Source organism: Leptopilina heterotoma, unplaced genomic scaffold, assembly GCF_015476425.1.
Source record: "Leptopilina heterotoma isolate Lh14 unplaced genomic scaffold, ASM1547642v1 Lhet_180, whole genome shotgun sequence".
Classification (NCBI taxonomy): domain Eukaryota; kingdom Metazoa; phylum Arthropoda; class Insecta; order Hymenoptera; family Figitidae; genus Leptopilina; species Leptopilina heterotoma.
The window spans coordinates 1,491,727-1,512,005 of NW_025110897.1; the positions used below are offsets into that span (position 1 = coordinate 1,491,727).

Here is a 20,279-nt window from a genome sequence, read left to right on the forward strand (position 1 = left end):
GAAGTATTGGATTGTATCAATGAGAGGTGCTATTCGTCGAGTCTTGAGTAAATGTGTTTTATGTTTTAGATTAAAACCCGCAGTTTCGTCACAAATGATGGGCAATTTACCAGAGGTGCGAGTAACGCCGTCGAGACCATTCGCTAATGTAGGATTAGACTACGCAGGGCCATTTAATATAAAGGTATCTAGGAACAAAACTGGTAAAGCGTATCTATGCGTTTTCGTATGCATGGCAGTCAAGGCCGTGCATCTAGAATTGGTCTCAGACCTGACAACAAACGCCTTTTTAAATGCATTGAAAAGGTTTATAAGTTGTCGTGGTAAATGCTTAACGATAATGTCTGACAATGGTAAAAATTTCATAGGAGCAAATAATGAATTGAAAAAAATCGTGAGGAGTTTGTTGTCAGAGAACGAGAGTCAAGAAAAAATCATGAATTTTGTAGCGAATAATTCTATTAAATGGAGTTTTATTCCACCTTATTCGCCGCACATGGGGGGATTATGAGAGGCAGCAGTTAAATCTGCCAAATCTCATCTTAAAACGGTAATCAATGAAACACCGTTGACCTTCGAGGAATTTTATACCGTAATTGTGCAAATTGAATCTATCTTGAACTCAAGGCCGTTGTATTCTTTATCAGCTGATATCAATGATTTAAACGTGTTGACTCCTGGTCATTTTCTTATTGGAACGACCTTGAATTCAATTTTAGAGGAAGATGTTCGAGACGTTCCCGTGAATCGAACGAACAGATTCCAATTATTGAGCAAAATGCAACAGTCTTTTTGGCAGAGATGGTCGACCGAATATGTGACACAGCTTCAATCGCGTTTGAAATGGAAACAAAAAGATCGCAGTGAATATGTAAGAGTTGGACGAATGGTTGTGATTAAGGATGATAATTTGCCACCCTTACGATGGCAACTTGGGGGAATAACCGAAATGCACCCAGGTGCCGATGGACTGACTAGAATTGTAAGTGTTAGAACAGCTTCGGGAATTGTAAAAAGGTCTTTACCAAAGATATGTATTTTACCTCTTGAAGAGGAAGATTGACTGCCAAGTATTTTAACTCGATATTTTGATAATGGTAATTAATTTATTTCTAAAAATGCTTCTATTGTTAAGGGAAGCATTTCAAGGGGGCCGGGATGTTTTGAATTTTGCGGCAAAAATGACCAATTTATATTTTGGAACACAGAGGTCATGTGAGTAAGGAGTTGATTGATGTAAACGACGTAGCGGGGAGAGATAGTCTCCTTAGAGCCATGTAATGAAATAGACGCACTAAATTTCGAGTAATTATAATAAAGTATTTTTATATTCAAGTTTGAGATGCAACCTAATTTATTTCTCACACCTAATCGCAGTTATGCACAGAATCCTTGGTCAAATTATAATTGAGGATCTGACATAGGGGCTGTCCATAAATTACGTAACACGTTTAGGGGGGAGGGGGGGTTCGAGAAAATGTTATCATATGTTACATGGGAGGGGGGGGGGTCAATCATCATTGTTACGTAATATTTATAAGGAACTTAATCTCTTTATAATGGATAAATTTTTGAAAAGCTGTCCCTTGCCGCCACTTCAATATAAGTAAAAATCGAATCATTTCGGGAACCGATTCTTGGGAATAATATACAATTTTTATTGTTAAAAAATCAATGTTATATTTTTGGTTGTTCAGTATGATTAATAAAATTATTCCTCTAAATGTTTTTTATATTTAACTTAATTTTGTATTGCTATTGTACGATATAAATACTAAAAAAAACAGTAATAAACAAATTTGTTTCGAAAAACGTTAGTAAAAAAATATTTTTAAAAATTACGTAACATTGATAAGGAGGGGGGGGTGTAAAACGATTTTGTTACAACTTGTTACATAGGGGGAGGGGGGGTTCAAAATTTCACTAAAAACGTGTTACGTAATTTATGGACGGTCCCATATGCCGTTGTCATTTTTGTATGGTTTGCATACATATAGTTATTATTTTAAAGTTTTTAAAAAAAGTAATTTTTTGGAATTTTAAGTTTTGATATTTGCTTTCTGTTGTGTTTGTGACTTTTCTTTTGATCTCTGTAAGTTAAATCTTCTATTTTTAAAAAAAAATTTTCGTTGATAAACGTTGTGGACTTCTACGTCGTCCTTACTAGAGAGAAACTGAAAGTATGCACGTATAAGGAAATCGTTCTTTCCTTTAAAAGTCTGACCTCTCGTGACCAAAAGATCTAAGCTTAGGTGATTGTCTATATACATTGTTTAAATCGTCAAGGTTACACAGATATGTAAATCGTAATGGCTAAGCTAAATCAATTTCGAAAATGATTCAAAGATAGTCGTGAGTATGCGTGTAAAACAGGAATGCGAGGAATAGAAATGAACTATTCTAGAAATACTGGTTCTGCTTTTAAACACAAGAATAGTTTCACCAAATTACAGTTATGAAGAAGCGCTATTAGGTTAATCAAGAATTAGTGTCACACAAAAATGAAACCATTGAAAAAGAAAAAATCAAAATGTTACAGAAAGATGTTTGTCGTTTAAAACAAGCTTTGAAATCAGTAAATCGAACATTAGATCAAACTAGACAACAACGAAATTCATACAGACACCAATAACAGAAAATTTAAAACGAAACTGCAGACACATTTCTAAATAGACAAAATTGTACCAGTCAAGTTGCAAGAACTATGATTCATTTGCATATACATGGAAAGTCCAGGCCTTATTCTAATGCTGAAAAAGAATTAGCAAAGCATATGATGTATCATTCAACTTCTGGTTACAGACAACTTCGCAAGGCGGGTTGCAGTTTACCTCATGGTCTCGATAGCTTAAATGCTAATAACAGATGGCGTCAAGTTTTTGCGTATATTCTTCCAGGAAAAAGTGAAATGAATGGTGAACAACTGCAACTAATTGTTAAAATGTGCTATGTGCTTAAGAAAATTAAAAGAAGTAGGTGCTAAAGTGAAAATACTAACGTTTGATCAGTGCACGAAGAATCAAAACTCCTGTAAACTTTTAAATATTAATGAAAATGACCCACTGTTTGAAGTCAATGGTGAAATGGAATTAATAGCTCAACATGGAGTGACTCTGCTGGAAAATTAGATGAGGTAATCGACTATTGTAACGCTTATCACTTAAAGCATGGAGAATATCGAAAAAGGCTATTGTTTCCTAAAAAAAAGAAGTGGGACAAACTTTGACTGCATTTGAGGAATGGTTTTCAAAGTGGAGCATTAAACCTTACAAAAAACTGTCAGTTAAAGAAACTCCTGAACGTGCTAAAAATCGAAAAACAAAACTAGAATTCCTAGACTTCGTATTCGCTTGTGGTGTGGCTAATCAGGATTCTGTTGAACACCTTCTTTCAAAAGTTCGGCTACGTGGTGAATTTAATATAAATCCATCTGCTAGGATGTTTAAATTAAATTTGCAGCAATTTGTGGAATCATACAAGCAAGTGATAAAGAGAATGTTCGATGTGAATCTGCACTATCGTTAGATTCTCCAGTGACTATTGTATCAAAGTAGTTAGCAGCTGCTCGAGTGGAGCTTGAGCTAAACGAAAAAGATCTCGTCGACAATGAAGAAATCACAGCAGACATTGATGGCTTGGGTAACAAAGATCAAATCGACCAGCTTGTCAGCCTTTTCAAAAATTGTGAAGATGAAATGGAAACTTCACGAATCCCAATTAAACTGCTGAATTAAACATTAATGAGCAAATCTAATACAGCTGAGATGAATCATATTGATGAAATCCAAAATAACAATTTAAGAGTTTACGAAAATAACGCCATCAACTACTTTACGGGACTTATTGCTCGACATGTTCTCAGAAAATACAATTCATGTGAAAATTGTGAACAATTTTTGATCAGAGAAGAAAATGAACCTCTAGACAAGAGTGAATACTATCATTATCTTCCTGAATATGCTAACAAAAGTGAATTTAAAGATAGAGTAAAGAAGCTTACCAGGGCTAAAGTTTCTTTCAGCAAAATAATTGCAATTCATTTTTGGCTTTCACCAGAAACTTTAAGAACTGCTCTCTGCAGATTTTAAAAGATTTATCTAAAGAAGGAATTGGATTCACAAAAACTCATTGCCCTGAATCGTTTGACGAAAGCAATGAAAATTGCGTAAAACATCAAGAAGAAGCTTTAATGTACCTATATAAAATTAAACTTCACCCTCAATCTAGGGAAAATAATCAAAAATCAAAAGGACAAACAAACAAAATTTTTAAAACACCCATTTGACAGTGCAGAAAATTAATGACTTATGAATCAATAGGTTAATATCAAACTTGTACGATCTCTTACGTCTTGGGTAAAGAATTATCAGATCTAACAAAGCAGAAGAATGTTAAAAAACATTTCCTTGGTAGAACCATCGTAGTTTCATGAAAACATCGAACAAGTGCAAATTCCGAATACGCATTCATGGGTCCTGCAAAAGGAAAAATCCTTAAAATAAAACTAAACGGTAATATCAAAGTGAAACTAACCTACAGTATATTCATGACATTTACGGTTGCTATTATTACTCAGAAAACAACCATTAAATGATTAAGGCGAACATTTCACATTTTCGTGAATCCACGTACTTAACAAGCTATATAATTAAATATTAAAACATTTGGATTGCATCTGGTGTGTTAATAGTTACAATCAACTATTAAAGGGAAACCATTCATTACATTATAAAGTGGACACATTTGCAATCTAGATTATTAACGAAATATTTTTTTCTCATGTTAAATATGTTATTTGAAACTTTTTCTTCTTCTATTCCTGTTAGTGTCCTATTGCAGAACATACAGCCATATCTGTGTGTGATTAACATATAGTTATAGCGTTAAACAGCGTTCATATATTATGAACCAGAGAATTAATAATAATTCATAGGAATATAGATGCACAACAAAATAAACAAAAAATCTTCAAAAAACCAAAATAATGGTAAAGTAAAAAAATGAAGAAAAAAATAAAAACGAAAAATAACGAATTATAATTCGCACAGTATAGTCGATTCCACGTTAAAGCGCCACCGTAGGCCCAGGCTACTCAGTTCACCCAGGAGGAAGGTTGGCAAAATGTGAAAAAAGAATTATACTGGCGTGAAAAGAAAAAATAAAGAACCAAAAATCAACTGAAAAACAACATGATGAGAAAAATCCAACTCAAAATAAGGAAAAACAAAAGAAAAAACCAGAAAGGTTAAACAAAACCTAGATACAATTTAAAATAGAACCTAGAACATGTAAAAATATTATTTCATAACATTTAAACAAATGCCAATCGCCTTGTCACAAGTCAGAGATCACTCCACTGTTTTTGTATTAAGAGATATTTATGTTTCTCATAATGTAAGATCTTGTGTACATCATTTTGATGAGAATGGTTTTTTCTTAATCGATTTATTACCAGATTTAAGATAATATAAAAAGACCTTACATTTGTAAAGGTCGCGTACTAGAAACCTTCTTACAATGATTAAGAATGGCTGCTGATACAAAAAAAGATAGATTGTATCAATGCGATCCAGTTGTCAAGTATAGTCACCATAGAGAAATATCCAAAAATAATGTAATAACTTTTTTGTGTAAGATGAGACAAGGTTTGACAGATGACTTTTTTAAAATCGTATTTGATATCCAAGTAGGCAAACTGTGAGTTTAATTGTAAAATGTTTACGAATATCTTTAATGCTTAGTTTCGTTCCTCGAAACATAGGGCTTAAATCTATAAATAGACAAGATTTTATTGAAGCACATGTTCCAGAATTTCTTAAACATTTATATAATCCTCAACGAGAAGCACGTAAACCTATTGTCGCGACTTATGCATATATATACAAAAAAGTCCAAACTTCCGTGTGCTTCGACAATCTTTTTCTATGCACAAAAGTCGACATCTCGTTAATCCAGCAATAGTTTTTGGTCTTGACGGTTATATTTAAACCATATTATGACCACACTTTTCAGACTCAAAAAACTATTACGCACGAATTTTAGAATCAGATTTAGAAAAAGATGTCGATTCTTTAAGAGACTGGTTATCTGCTACCATTTATACTGCTACGAGCGTTAGCGAGTGCGGTATATGTCGCTAGTTATAAGCATTAACGCTCGAAGCACTGACATAAAAAGTCCGGCTTATTCAATGTTTACTTGTGGAAAGTCTAAAGTAATTAATGATGAAAATGCTTTTAAATTTAAGACGCCACTCGTAAACAAAGTAGTTCATCAAAAAATAAATTACTTAGGTTTATCAGTCAATATCATTGAAGAGCAAAATTTGTCTTTCTTAAATATTATTTTGGTTCAAAGTGCGCAAAGACGGTTCAGGCAAGAATTTGGGATTCAAGTCAGACATGCGCAATTTAGTCGCATAAAATTATTATAATTATATATAATATAAAGTATTATATTTATTACACATTTTAAATGCAAAATTGATATTTTATGTTTTGAATTATAAAATTATCATGTATAATAAAATGAGGATAAGACATTCTCCTAATGTTGTTTTGAACAAATGTAATTAATTCTTTTTTAACATAAAAATAAATTAACCACCCAAGCTTAAATCTTTTGGCCGCGAGGGACAGACCTTCAAAGGAAAGAGCGATTTGCATTACGTGCATACTCTTAATTTCCCGCTGATTTTATCTAAACTAACAAAGTTTACAATAAGACATAAAACATTCTTCGTTATCTATTTTGTATTCGACCAAATTCTGTCTGTCTGCGCCATATTTTGTGCGCGCATCACAGGAAAACGATTTGACTGATTAAAAATTTTTGAATTTTATTGTAAAAATGGACTGTACTTGTGTCAAAAAGAATGGAGTTTTTGTAATTTTTATTACTTGAAAAGAAAAGTTATGCTTAAATTTTTAAGTTCTGAGCAAAATTCTGAGCAACAAAACTTGAATTTTATTTAAAATACTTTTATAAAACATCAAATAGATTCATACTTTTAATAAAAGATAAAAAATTCCAATTAATACTTACATAATTCAAATTCCATATCGCCAATTGGGGCCAAGACCTCAGGTTCTGGATAATCCATATCTGATTTTTTAAGCTTGCGAGGAGTAAGTGGTTTTTTAAAAACAAATTCCTCTGGCCCTTTTGAAACCTGTATTTTCTCGTTTGTAGAAACGACCAATTTAGGGCTTAACGTTTTCTGATTTTTCTGTTAATAATAAAAATGATAAAGATTAATTTAACTATTTTTCCATCGAAGTAAATGGAACAGAAACGTGCAATGGTTCTATACTAGAAACGCAAAACCGATCCTGTATACAAAGAACATACACTTCGTACGTAATGCTTTATTATCATCGATCAAAGAAACGTTGAAATTCCATTGATTACTTAGCAAAAATTGTTCAAAATTTCAAAATCTGTTTTTATTAATACAGTTAGTAAAATTCTTTATAATTTAATAATAATGATGACTTTATCGATCACTCCGAGTCATTTAAAATAATGAAAAAAAATTAAGAGAAAAACAATTTTTTTTCTTAACGTTTCAACGGCACAGCCGTCCTCTTCAGAAACTAAAATTTTATTATAATTTATAAATACACGTACATAAAATACTTTTACAATTAAAAAAATTATTTTACAAAAATAAAAATATTTACCATTGAAAAAAATATAAATAAAAATAAAAATTTGGACATTATTAAACAATTTGTCGATTGTTAAAACGTCTCGCTTGACACGATTGCTAATAGACACTGATCAATTATAAAGTCATTAGAATAATATGAAGAGAGAAAAGTAAGTTCAATAAACTTATTACAATAATGCGAATAATAAATAGACGAAATGTCAAGGTGTTACTAAACAAAGAAACACTATAAATATTTTCTCTCATTAAGGAAATGGAGATAACAATTACTAAGATTTTGAGTATCATCTTTTTTGTTTATTGCATTCTTTTGCAAATTAATATGAATCATTTCGGATATTAAATAATTTCAGTTTCTGAAGAGGACGGCTATGCTGTTGAAACGTTAAGAAAAAAATTTTTTTTCTCCTAATTTTTTTTCATTATTTTAAATGACTCGGAGTGATCGATAAAGTCATCATTATTATTAAATAACACCGAGTGATAAATTGAAATTGATATTCTTTATAATTTCTTAAATATAAAAAATATTGTAGAAACTGCTGCTAAATTCTTGTTACATTGCTTAGCAAGCGTTACTAATGTGCAGGGAGGCGAAGATTCTAGTTTATGTAACTTTTAATGGAGTATATAATAGAAAATGTTTCATACCTGAGGAGATAACAACCTTATTGGAGATTTTTGCCTGATTGGAGATTTAGGTTTGCCGAGAGTTTCCAATGGTTTTAAAGTGCAATTTTCAGTTTTTAAGATATTCTTTTTGACCTCAAACGATCGAGGAGATGGCGAATGGATATTCAATGCAGATGAAGATCGAATACTAAGACCTTTAGATTTTTGTCCAAAAATTTTAGCAGGAGTTGATCCTGGTGCCCCAATAGTTTTTGCTCTCTGCACAGAATTATTACTCAAGCCATTCGATCCTAAAAATTTTAATTTTAATGTTATTTATTTAATAATTAAAACTAAGATAACGATTGGTTACATTATATATTACCATTAAAATCTTGTAACAAAAGGGCTTATCATTAAATGTATATTAAATATATTAAATATATATTTTTTCATGAAATATTAATAAATACTATTAATAACAAAAAAAGCTTTTCAGTATTTTTTCTTTAGTGAATCGCATTAAGTTTCTGTTTGCTTTTTCACATGTACATGCAGAATTTTATTAATTTTAAAAATAATTGTATTCTTGTGATGAATATTGTTATATATGAAAATAATTGAATTTTACAGTGGAGGCGTTCCATGGCTCCATGCACTGACGAAATTTTGATTTTACTTATACTTTGTAATTTGATAGTGTTTAGGGTCCTAAATAAGTGTGACAAAAAGTTTTAAAAAATTTTCAATATTTTGCAAGATATTTGCAATCGTATAATTTCGACGCTTCATTCAGGACTTTTTAGCTCCTAAACTATTGATCGTAGAAAAAAATTTTGTTATTCAAAATTATAGAGAAAAAACATTGAACTTTAATAATATTATTTTTAAAAAGGACTTAACTTAATTTTTTAACAGTTTGATTAAACAATTATTTTTTTAATGTTAATTTTTAGTATGAAGATGGTGATGGACTTTTTTAATTTTTTTAAAATAAACTTCATTGTGTGCTAAACCAACTGTATTATAAAATTGTGTTTTTTGGAATTTTTTGAGAAATATTTTTTTGAAATATTTACTGCACTATTTTTACGCGCGTTATCGTCGACAGCGTCAACAGATTAGACAAACCATTAATTTAAATAATCAATCATTAATATTTTTGCCTTATTACCTACACAATGTTTTTAAATAAAATTATTTATATTTTCATGAATAATTATAATTTTTACATTTTCTATCCACTATATACGGTTTGAATTTTGCAAGTGTACAATCTTTGGTTTAGGTAGATAAATTTATAGTGTATATTGTCTAGACATATAAAAACCCAAAGTCTAGACAAAATTATTGTAACAATATTGTTACAACAATAAGTGTGCCAAAAAGTTTTGCAAAATTTTTAATATTTTGTAAGATATTGCAATCATATAATTTCGACACTTGTTCAGGAATTTTTATCTCCAATTAAGCGTGGAAAACAAATTTGTTATTGAAAATTATAGAGAAAACATTGAATCTTAATAATATTATTTTTACTGCACTATTTTTACGAGCGTCAGTAAAAATTTAAAAAAATATTTTTCAAAAATATCAAAAAACACCATTTTTATATTTATACAGTCCGTTCAGCACATAATGAAGTTTATTTTTAAAAAATTAAAAAAATCCATCACCATCTTCTTGCAAAAAATTAACATTAAAAAATAATATTGCTTAATCAAATTGTTAATAAATTAAGTTAAGTACTTTTTAAAAATAATATTATTAAAGTTCAATGTTTTTTTCTATAATTTTGAATAACAAAATTTGTTCCTACGTTCAATAGTTTAGGAGCTAAAAATTCCTAAAAAAAGGGTCGAAACTATATGATTGCAAATATCTTGCAAGATACAGGCATCACAGTACCTTTTATCCTCAAAAAGGGGAATTTTTTCCTTAAAAAAGGGGACAAAAAATATACCAAACAACAAATAAAAATGTGTTAAAATTTATATTAACAATGTATTAATACTCAAATTTCTTACAGTTTTGGATTCTTTGGTAGAAAGTAACTTTAATACTTATAAAGAAAATTTTTAAATATTTACATCACATAAACAATAAGAAAATACAATAATTATATTTAAGTGTTTTCGATATATCTTTTTTATAAACATTTCTATTATATCGGAATATTATAGCCATTTAAGAAAGTTCATTCAAAGAAAAAAATTTTTTTAAAATAATAATTTATAACATTTAAAAACTTTAAATTTTATTATTAATAAAATTTTCGGAAAAAACAAATATTAATTTTTAAGAAAGAATATTTAACACCTACAAAAATTTATTTGTTTATACAATTTGCAAATATAATTTAAATTTTTTATCATATCGCTTCTACAGAGTTTTTAAAAAAATGATTTAATTTTAATATAATATAATCAAACTAGGATTATTTTGAAGTTTAATGCATTTAGATCGAATGGGCCAAGATATAACCAATCTATATGAAAATATAATTTTTTAAAGATAGAGATTTTTTTTGTGAAAACAGCGATTTTTAAATCTTGAGTTCCAACGAAATCTATAAAATTAACTTCTCCTGCTCTAAATTTTTTAAAGAATATAAATTGCAAGTTCATCGTATCTATTCATTTGTTTTATAAATTTAATTAACTATATTTTCATATTTAAATTATTAAATTGGTTATACTTTGGCCCATTTGATTCTGAATTCAATAAACCTCAAAATGATTCGAGTTTAATAGCTTTTAAATCAATTTTTACATAAATATTTGAATTTGAAGTGAAGCAAGCATTTAATAGCAAATATAGTCCAAATGTACTGAAACTTTGCGATCCGAGTGTATTATTTAAGTCGCAAACAGTAACACAAAAAAATTTATAATGTGTTGTGGTCTCAATAGTCTGAACCAAAAATAAAACATGCTAAAATCAGCAAAAAAGGGGACAAAAGGAGACCAACTGTGATGCCTGAAGATATTTAAAAAAATTTAAACTTTCTGGCACACTCATTTAGAACTCTAAACACTATCAAATTACAAAGTATAAGTTAAATCAAAATTTCGTCAGTGCATGGAGCCATGGAACGTCCCAGTGAAATTTATAAAAATTTCTGAATAGAATTGCATTTCGGCGAAGAATTTTGGGATATACTTCCGAATCGCTCGAACCGCCAATCGACTTGAAATTTAGTTTCCTTACGTAATTTTGTGCCCTGATTACGAAAATCATAATGAAAATTGGCGACTAGGTCATCTTCATGGTAAAAACCATAAAAAACACCATAAAATTGTGGTTTTTTGCGTTTAACTCGTTGGATTGGATTAATCATAATTTTTCGTGTTTAAAAACATTTGTGAATTTTTCTCTGCTTTTATATGGAGGAGAAAGGAGTCATTCACCTTGGATTGGAAATTTTTTATTATTAAAATTTAATTGATTGAAGAGATAATTGTGATATTTTTTGTTTTCTATTTAATTCTGAAAAACCCAAGGTGGTTGACTCCTTCCTTCTCCATAATTTTTTATGTTTAAAAATATTTGTAAATTTTTTTCTGCTTTTATTTGGAGGAGGAAGGAGTCATCCACCTTGGGTTTTTCAGAATTAAATAAAAAGTTTTTGGTTGAAACACAAAAAAACCTAGAAATTACACGTGATTATTTTAAATAGGGAATAAATTTATACAAAAAAATTTTTTTTATAAACTTTTGTCATTTTTAATTCTAAGTAAAAATTGTTTATTCTAACGAATATATTAAAATATGTATATTACTAATTTATCCACTTTTCTATTATATTATACATTTTATCATTAAATTGACAAATTTTGACGTTCATCAAATCGACGGAAATTTGATGAAAACAAAATTGAAATTTATTTAAAAAAACTTCATAAATTAAAAATTAAATTTAAAAATTTTTTAAAGTTTAAAAAAAATTTAAATTAAATTTCATAGAAGTGAATTAATTTAATAAAAAATATAATATCAATTATTACAATTAATTAAGACTGTCAACAAGATACTTTATTACAAAGTTAATATAAAAATATTTCAATGTTTACTTCAAGATTTTTTTACACACAAAAATGGATTCAAACAAATTAATTCTGAAAAAAGATAAGATGCAAGAGAAAAGAAAAAAGGGAGAAAAAATTGAAAAATTTACGAGTGTTAAATTTAAAAGATAAACTAAAAATTACAATTTTATATTTTTACAATTCAATTCAATTAAAATCTATTTTCAAAGTAAACAATTTAATTTTTTAGTAATTCAATTTCAATCGAAACGAAAAGAAATGTTAATGATACTCCAGACCATGCTTTAGTTGAAAATAATACAGATTTTGATAAGTATTAATAATATAATTAATAAAATAATAATATAATAATATATTTAATAATATAATTTTTGTTATTAATAAATTATAACCCCTCAGTTAATTACTTTCAACTGTTTTCAATTCTAAAAAACAACACTTGTTGAATCGCTTTTTGTTACAGGTTAAAAATAATTCGCAATTTCCAATAATTTATAACTTTTTGAAGGCGATTCGTTTTATCTGTCCACTTGGAGAATTTGAAAGATTGGTTCTTAAAGTTTATGTGGACAGAGTTTCAACACTGTGCTAAAAAAAAGAATAAAAAATTGTGTTCTTATTGAAAAGTTAAAGGTTTTAAAAATATGCCCTTATATTAAGTGAATAAATTTTTACCTGAAATATATATAATTAAAAAAAATCCTTTGATTTTATTACAAGAATACAGAAAACTCATGAAACTCAAGCAAACAAAAGGTTATAACCGTTTATCAAAGATCGTTACAATGACAAAGAATGCGGCTTTTTCGATGTTTGAAAACTTATTTACATATATAAATACAGAATAATGGAACATCATTTATTGTTGATGTAATAAAAATTAAATTTAATGTTTCGGCAAATAAAAATATTTAATATATTAAATAATAAAACAAAACATTCAACTTACCAAAAACCGTTGGAGCTCTTGCGACTTGAGTCGAATCTACAAACAAATTAAATATACCAGACATATTGGACACAAATTTCCCTTCAGTAAGCGTTTATATGTTCCAAATAAAAAACGACAAATTTACTAATTACATTACGAAAAAATAATTACACAGACAACTTCTTTCTTCTTAAATAATATATTTTTTGTATCAAAAATCTATACCCTTATAATTTAAATGTTTCAAAAGCATAAAGTAATGTGTACAAAGAGACTTCAATCCCTTCAATTTCTCCGGAACAGCTCGGTCAATAAAGTAAACGAAGTAGACTTCTTACCATTAACGGTAGAGGCGCTAGTAGTTTAAGCTGCTTCCACACGGGAACGAGCAACAGAAACCGTAAAACGTTAATTTAAAATTTTAAGTAATTAAATTTTACAAAGAATTCCATTAAAATTTTTGACAATAATTGAATGTCTGTGTGGCATTTTATTAATTTTTTTTAAATAATTGAATTCCTAAAAAGCATTTTATTATTTATGAAAATAATTGAATTCTTCCGAACGATTTTTTTAGAATTTTTCAAAATAATTGAATTCTTGTGATGAATATTGTTATTTTTGAAAATAATAATTGAATTTTGCAAAGAATTTTATTTAAATGCCTCAAAATAATTTAATTTTCCGGAATAATTTTCTTATTTATCGACAAAATTAAATTCTTTCGTCGAATTATTTATGTAAATAATTGAATTCTTGGAAAGAATTTAATTAAAATTTTAAAAAATAATTGAATTATTTCAAAATACCTAATTGAATTCTTAAAAAATTCTAATATTTTTGTAAACAATAATTGAATTTTTCCATAGAATTAAAAAAAACATTTTTTTAAATAATTGATTTTCTTGAGAAAATGAAATGAAATTTATAAGAATAATTACATTTCTTGAGCAATTCCTGTAAAATTGTATTGAAAATAATAATTGAAATCCTGCGATCAATTTTAATATTTATGACAATAATTGCCTACAGTTGCAAGGAATTTTATTAAAATGTTTAAAAAGAATTGCGAATTTCTGTAAAGAATTTTGTTATTTTAAAAAAAAAATTGAATTATGTATTGAGAACAATTTTATTAAAATGTTTAAAAAGAATTGAATTTCTGTGAAAAATTTTGTTTTTTTGAAAATAATTGAATTTTTGCGAACGATTTTATTGGAATTGTTTAAAATAATTGAATTTCCAAGAAAAAATGTATTACTTTTAAAAGTAATTGAATTCTTGTGATGAATATTGTTATTTTTGACAATAATAATTGAATTTTGCAAAGAATTTTATTTAAATATCTCAAAATAAATGAATTTTACAGAATAATTTTGTTATTTATCGACATATAGTAATTGAATTCTTCTGAAGAATTATTTATGTAAATAATGGAATTCTTGGGAAGAATTTTATTAAAATCTAATAGAATAATTGAATTATTTCAAAAAAATTTTTATTTAAATTGTATTTAAAATAATTAATTTTTTTCGAACAATTTTATTAAAATATTTGAAAATAATTGAATTCCTGTAAAAAATTCTAATATTTTTGTAAATAATTGGATTCTTCCAAAGAATTTTAATAAAACTTTTTTTTTAAATTATTGTTTTTTTTCGAGGAATTGAAATTAAATTTTTAAGAATAATTACATTTTTTTGAGCAATTCCTGTAAAATTTAATTAAAAATAAATAGTTGTAAGCAAACTTTCTTAACCTCAAAAACATATACATTTTAGCATATTTTGAAGTTCCTGTGAAGTGAAAAGTGTTAATTCCACTACAATTATTTTACAGAATTCGTTTCAATTCCATATATGTAGATAGATAGAAAGTGAAAAAATAATAACATTGAAAAAAGTTACAAAAATTTTTTCTTCCATTTATTAAAAGCTCGATTGTTTATTTGTTCGAATTGAGAAAAATAATATTGTAATATTAACTAAATCACTTTGTTGAGCACTTTTTGTTGACATTACTAAAATTTGCTTCTCCCTACTAAACCTACTGAATAATCTACAGAATGCGATTAAATGGCTGCTCGTGAAACCATACACACTTTGACAGTTGACGTTGTTTTTTTCTTTCTTTTCATAATTTAACAAAAACAGTAAGATCAACAATATTTTATTGAAGTCAATTAAAAATGATATTTATACACTGTAAAAAAATCTGCTGTAAATTTACTATGTCCGACGTTGGAAAGTTTGGTCACTATGCCCGACGTGGTATTTTTACACGCCGACTGTAATCTACATAACCTGCAAATATTTTTTGAAATAATATTTTCAGTCGTAACTTTTTGTATTTATGAAATATAGCCCAAAACTTTTTGTTATATTATTATTTACTTATAAATTAGAATATACTTTCTATAAATGTACATTATATACACTTTTTTAGAGTTATTTATAAAAACTTGAAAATTTTTCGAAAATCTTAAAGGAATAAGAAAATTACATTCGCCGTGTAATTGTACAACGTAATATTACGTCAAAGTGTAGAAATACGAGACGCATGATTTTCCCCTAAACGCCAAGTGGTCGAATGTTCAAATGGTCGAATACCAAGTAGTCGAATCGTTAACTGGTCGAATGCTAGAAACATCGAATAGTCAAAACGTCGAATGTTCAAAACATCGACTCATCAATTGATCGAATGTTCAAAACGTCGAATCGTCATTTGGTCGAATGCTAAAAAGGTCGAATCGTCAAATGGTCGAATGCTCAATACGTCGAATGCTCAAATGGTCGAATGCTCAAAAGGTCGAATGCTCAAATGGTCGAATGCTAAAAACATCGAATTCTCAAATAGTCGAATGTTCAAAACGTCGAATCGTCAAATGGTCGAATGCTAAAAACATCGAATTCTCAAATGGTCGAATGTTCAAAACGTCGAATCGTCATTTGGTCGAATGCTAAAAACGTCGAATCTTCAAATGGTCGAATGCTAAAAACATCGAATCGTCAAATGGTCGAATGCTCAAAAGGTCGAATGCTCAAATGGTCGAATGCTAAAAACGTCGAATCGTCAAATGGTCGAATGCTCAAAACGTCGAATCGTCAAAAATTCGAAAAATTTGCTTGGTTTAAGTTAATGTTGACTTAAACCAAGCAAATTTTTCGAATTTTTGATGATTCGACGTTTTGAGCATTCGACCATTTGAGAATTCGACGTTTTGAGCATTCGACCATTTGAGGATTCGACGTTTTGAGCATTCGACCATTTGAGAATTCGACGTTTTGAACATTCGACCATTTGAGAATTCGACGCTTTTAGCATTCGACTATTTGACGATTCGACCTTTTGAGTATTCGACCATTTGACGATTCGACCTTTTGAACATTCGACTATTTGACGATTCGACGTTTTTAGCATTCGACTAAATGACGATTCGACGTTTTGAACATTCGACCATTTGAGAATTCGATGTTTTTAGCATTCGACCATTTGACGATTCGACCTTTTGAGCATTCGACCATTTGACGATTCGATGTTTTTAGCATTCGACCATTTGAGAATTCGACGTTTTGATCATTCGACAAATTGACGATTCGATATTTTGAACATTCGACGTTTTTAGCATTCGATGTTTTTAGCATTCGACCAGTTAACGATTCGACTACTTGGTATTCGACCATTTGAACATTCGACCATTTGTCGTTTAGGGGAAAATCATGCGTCTCAGAAATACACGCAATGTAAAAATACCACGTCGGACATAGTGATCAAATTTTCCTACGTCGGACGTAGTAAATTTACACAAAACTATTAAATTGCATAGTCGTATAATGTAAAATTATTAAAAATAGTAAAACTACTTTTGGAACGAAATAAATTTACTACGTACAACCTATAATTTTGATGTGTGAAATTACAAGTTTTGTGTTATTTTACACCAGATTTTTTTACAGTGTAGTCTTTATCTATAAATTTACATCTTTATACCAAAATACTTGTGTTGAAATTTGTTTTGGAAAAAGTAGATTTGTTCGACAAAAGAATTTTGTTCGCCCAACCAAACGGTTTTGTTGCACATATTTCAAATAAAAGATTTTGTTGGTATATAACCAAAATTTTGTTGCCGGAACCAAACGAGAAAGATTTTTCACGAACTATTGTGAATTGCCCTTAAGTTTTCGTTGCACTCACCATCTGTACGTCGAACATTCAATGACTAACGCGTAGCAGACGACAGTGGCTGACAATCTAGTCATCTGAATGTTACTTTAGTTCTAGAACTAAATATTTTTTATTGACTTTCTCTGCTCACTTGTAATAATTTTTGTTTATATTTTACGATTTTTGTCAAATAAAGTCCAATTAATAATTTATTGTCTTTTGCTATAGAAAATCCCTATCCAATCAGGATGAATCGAATTTTGAAATCACTTAAAAGTAAAGAGACTCGAGAATGGCTGATGAGGTGACTTTCTTAGTTTACATATTAAATAAGTTTTTTATATTTTAATATAAAACTATTATTTTAACATTTCTAGCACACATTTTTGGGGACCAATGGCAAACTGGGGTATTCCCATAGCTGCTATCGCTGACATACGAAGAGATCCAAAATATATTAGTGGCAAAATGACAACTGGTATGTAATAAAAATGTTTGTTATTATGTAAAAGAAATTTTAAAAAATTAACCATTCTCTTACTATCACAATTCTTATATAAAATGTCAAATGTTGCGTGATTTTTTCCTAACTAAATTCATATCAATTTTATGTCATTTTATCATTTTCTGCATTCATTTATTTTGAAAAGAAAACAAGAAACTAAAATTTACAAAAATAGTATTAACATTAAGTACTTGATGTATATGGAAAATTAAACTTCAATCATTGGTTATCTTTTAGTTTTTTATTTTTATCTAAGCATTTTTCTGCATTTTTATTTAAATTTCAATCTTTAATTATTCAATAGATAAAAGATTTTTTGTTCTTGTGGCCTATTGGCCAGTATTTTCTAATTTATTGTAATAAAAGGCTTATAAATTCTTTAATGAATAATTTTACTTAAGTATTTCAAAATTAATTGAGTTTTAAAAGAATTGCATTTACAATTTCCATAAGTAGAAGAACGTCAAAAAGTTTCAATTATAAGATTTTATAAAATTTCAAATTTAAATGAATTTAATAAATTAGAAATTTTAAAGAACTAACTTGTTTTTTGAAAAATTTTAATCATTCAAATTCTTTTGAAATTAGTTGAATTTTTTAATATATATTTAATTAATTATTAAAAATAATAGATTTCTATAAGAATTTTAGTCACTAAAAAAATTGAATTTTGAAGAAGTTACAAATTATTACAGAAATTCAATTATTTTCAAAAGTAATAAAATTCCTCGCAGAAATTATTTTCAAAAATTTTAATAAAATTCTTGTCAAAATTTCAATTATTTTAAAAAATTTCAAAAATTCAATGATTTTCAATAACTACAATTTTAATAAGTTTTTCGAAAAGAATACAATTTTTTAAAAAAATTTTTAAGAAAAATCTAGGCAAGTATTTAATTATTTGTCGAAAGAATTCAATTATTTAAAAATTTGTTGATAAAATTCTTTATAAAAATTCAATATTAAAAAACATTCAATTATTCAATAAAATATTTATTTTTGTATTTAAATAATTCCATTCTTTTAGAATTTTGTAATAAAAATTAATTTTAAAGTGAATTTCTGTTAAAATTTTAGATAGTAATTGAATATAAAAACCATTATAAATATATATTCTAATATATATTTAATTGAAGAATTTCCGAATAATCGAAATTTCGTAAAATTGAATTGTAAACAAATAGTTTTGTCAATTGTCAAAGGACTTTTTAAAAAATTATTAAAAATAATTGATTTAAAGGCGAATTTTAGTTAAAAATTGTAGAAAATAATAATAGAATTAAAATGATGAAAATAATTTTGAAAAAGTTAGAGTAACAATATTCTTATAATATAAAATAATCATTTTATAACTCGGTCATCTTGAATTATTATATAAGTTGTTGAATATTAAAAAGGTTTGAATTTGAAATTTTTAAAAATATTTATTTTAAACAACAATATTGATGTTTTTAAATAATTTAAAATTATATTATTAAAAAAATTTGGACAGATTACATATACAATTTAAAGGCCATTACAAGATCTTTAAAAATTATTTCTTTCTTAAATATTTTAAACATTCATGAAGAACTAGGTACAATTATTATAATTATATCCTTGAAAAGAAATTGTAAAAATTCAAAACTAGTTGATAAATATATAAATTGTGAAAGCAAAATAACAATATTTAAGCCAATTATTACAAAACAGTTACAATTAACTTTTGTTAATAAATAAATAATTTTTTTAAAAAGTGAATTCTTACTTTAAAAAAAACACGACCGATAAGCCTTTTACTTGAAATATATAATTAATAAACGGCCACTGACTTCAAATATAATAATTATCAACATTTAAAGAAATCTTAACTTGCGAATAATACAACTAAAACTATTTCATATATTTGTGAATATTTATGTGTTTATAAATTGTTTTTATTTTCTAGCTCTGTGTTTGTACTCGGCAATGTTCATGCGATTTGCAATAATGGTGCAACCACGTAATATGCTATTGTTCTCCTGCCATTTTGTCAACGAATGTGCTCAATTAACGCAAGGGTTCCGATTTATCAAGTATCACTTTGTTGATAAAAAGGAAGAAAATTAAATGCAATTTAATAAATTATCTTTCTGTTCAAGAGTCTAAAGTCCAACAAATCGTTCCAATTTACATTGTATTTTGTAATATAAAGATTAGTGCCCTGAGGCTGTATAATACGTACATTAATATTAATTAATTGTAAATAGCTCTGTTAAAGTTTGCATCTATACTAAAGTTTATTTAAAACTTTACGCATATTTATTTGATTCGAAATACAAAAATAAAAATGTATACTATTTCTCCATTATTCCCATATTATTGCTA

At 27.4% G+C, this 20,279-nt stretch overlaps 2 protein-coding genes across 2 annotated transcripts in view; one reads left to right on the plus strand and one right to left on the minus strand.

The window, feature by feature from the left end:
* The window catches only part of LOC122499994, a 41,152-nt gene extending 27,618 nt beyond the window's left edge, over positions 1 to 13,534 (minus strand). Inside the window, exons 1-3 of the mRNA XM_043608629.1 lie at positions 13,283 to 13,534; positions 8,324 to 8,595; positions 7,045 to 7,228 (exon numbers count right to left, since the gene is read on the minus strand). Coding sequence (XP_043464564.1) covers positions 7,045 to 7,228; positions 8,324 to 8,595; positions 13,283 to 13,346 — 520 coding nt within the window. The 5' untranslated portion in view covers positions 13,347 to 13,534. The remainder of the gene's footprint in view (positions 1 to 7,044; positions 7,229 to 8,323; positions 8,596 to 13,282) is intronic.
* A 3,916-nt stretch (positions 13,535 to 17,450) lies between these two features.
* On the plus strand, positions 17,451 to 20,262 carry LOC122500005 (mitochondrial pyruvate carrier 1). The gene is made up of 4 exons (XM_043608671.1): positions 17,451 to 17,581; positions 17,657 to 17,732; positions 17,806 to 17,906; positions 19,861 to 20,262. Exons 2-4 carry the CDS (start codon positions 17,677 to 17,679, stop codon positions 20,019 to 20,021), a joined length of 318 nt encoding a protein of 105 aa, XP_043464606.1. The 5' UTR covers positions 17,451 to 17,581; positions 17,657 to 17,676; the 3' UTR covers positions 20,022 to 20,262.
* Positions 20,263 to 20,279: the final 17 nt, after the last annotated feature.

Excerpts from the sequence above, each read along its gene's own strand:
- LOC122500005 (XM_043608671.1), top strand. The coding sequence starts at position 17,677 with ATGAATCGAATTTTGAAATCACTTAAAAGTAAAGAGACTCGAGAATGG. Across the intron at positions 17,733-17,805 it reads ACTCGAGAATGGCTGATGAG|CACACATTTTTGGGGACCAA; the intron begins GTGACTTTCTTA and ends TAACATTTCTAG. Across the intron at positions 17,907-19,860 it reads TAGTGGCAAAATGACAACTG|CTCTGTGTTTGTACTCGGCA; the intron begins GTATGTAATAAA and ends TTTATTTTCTAG.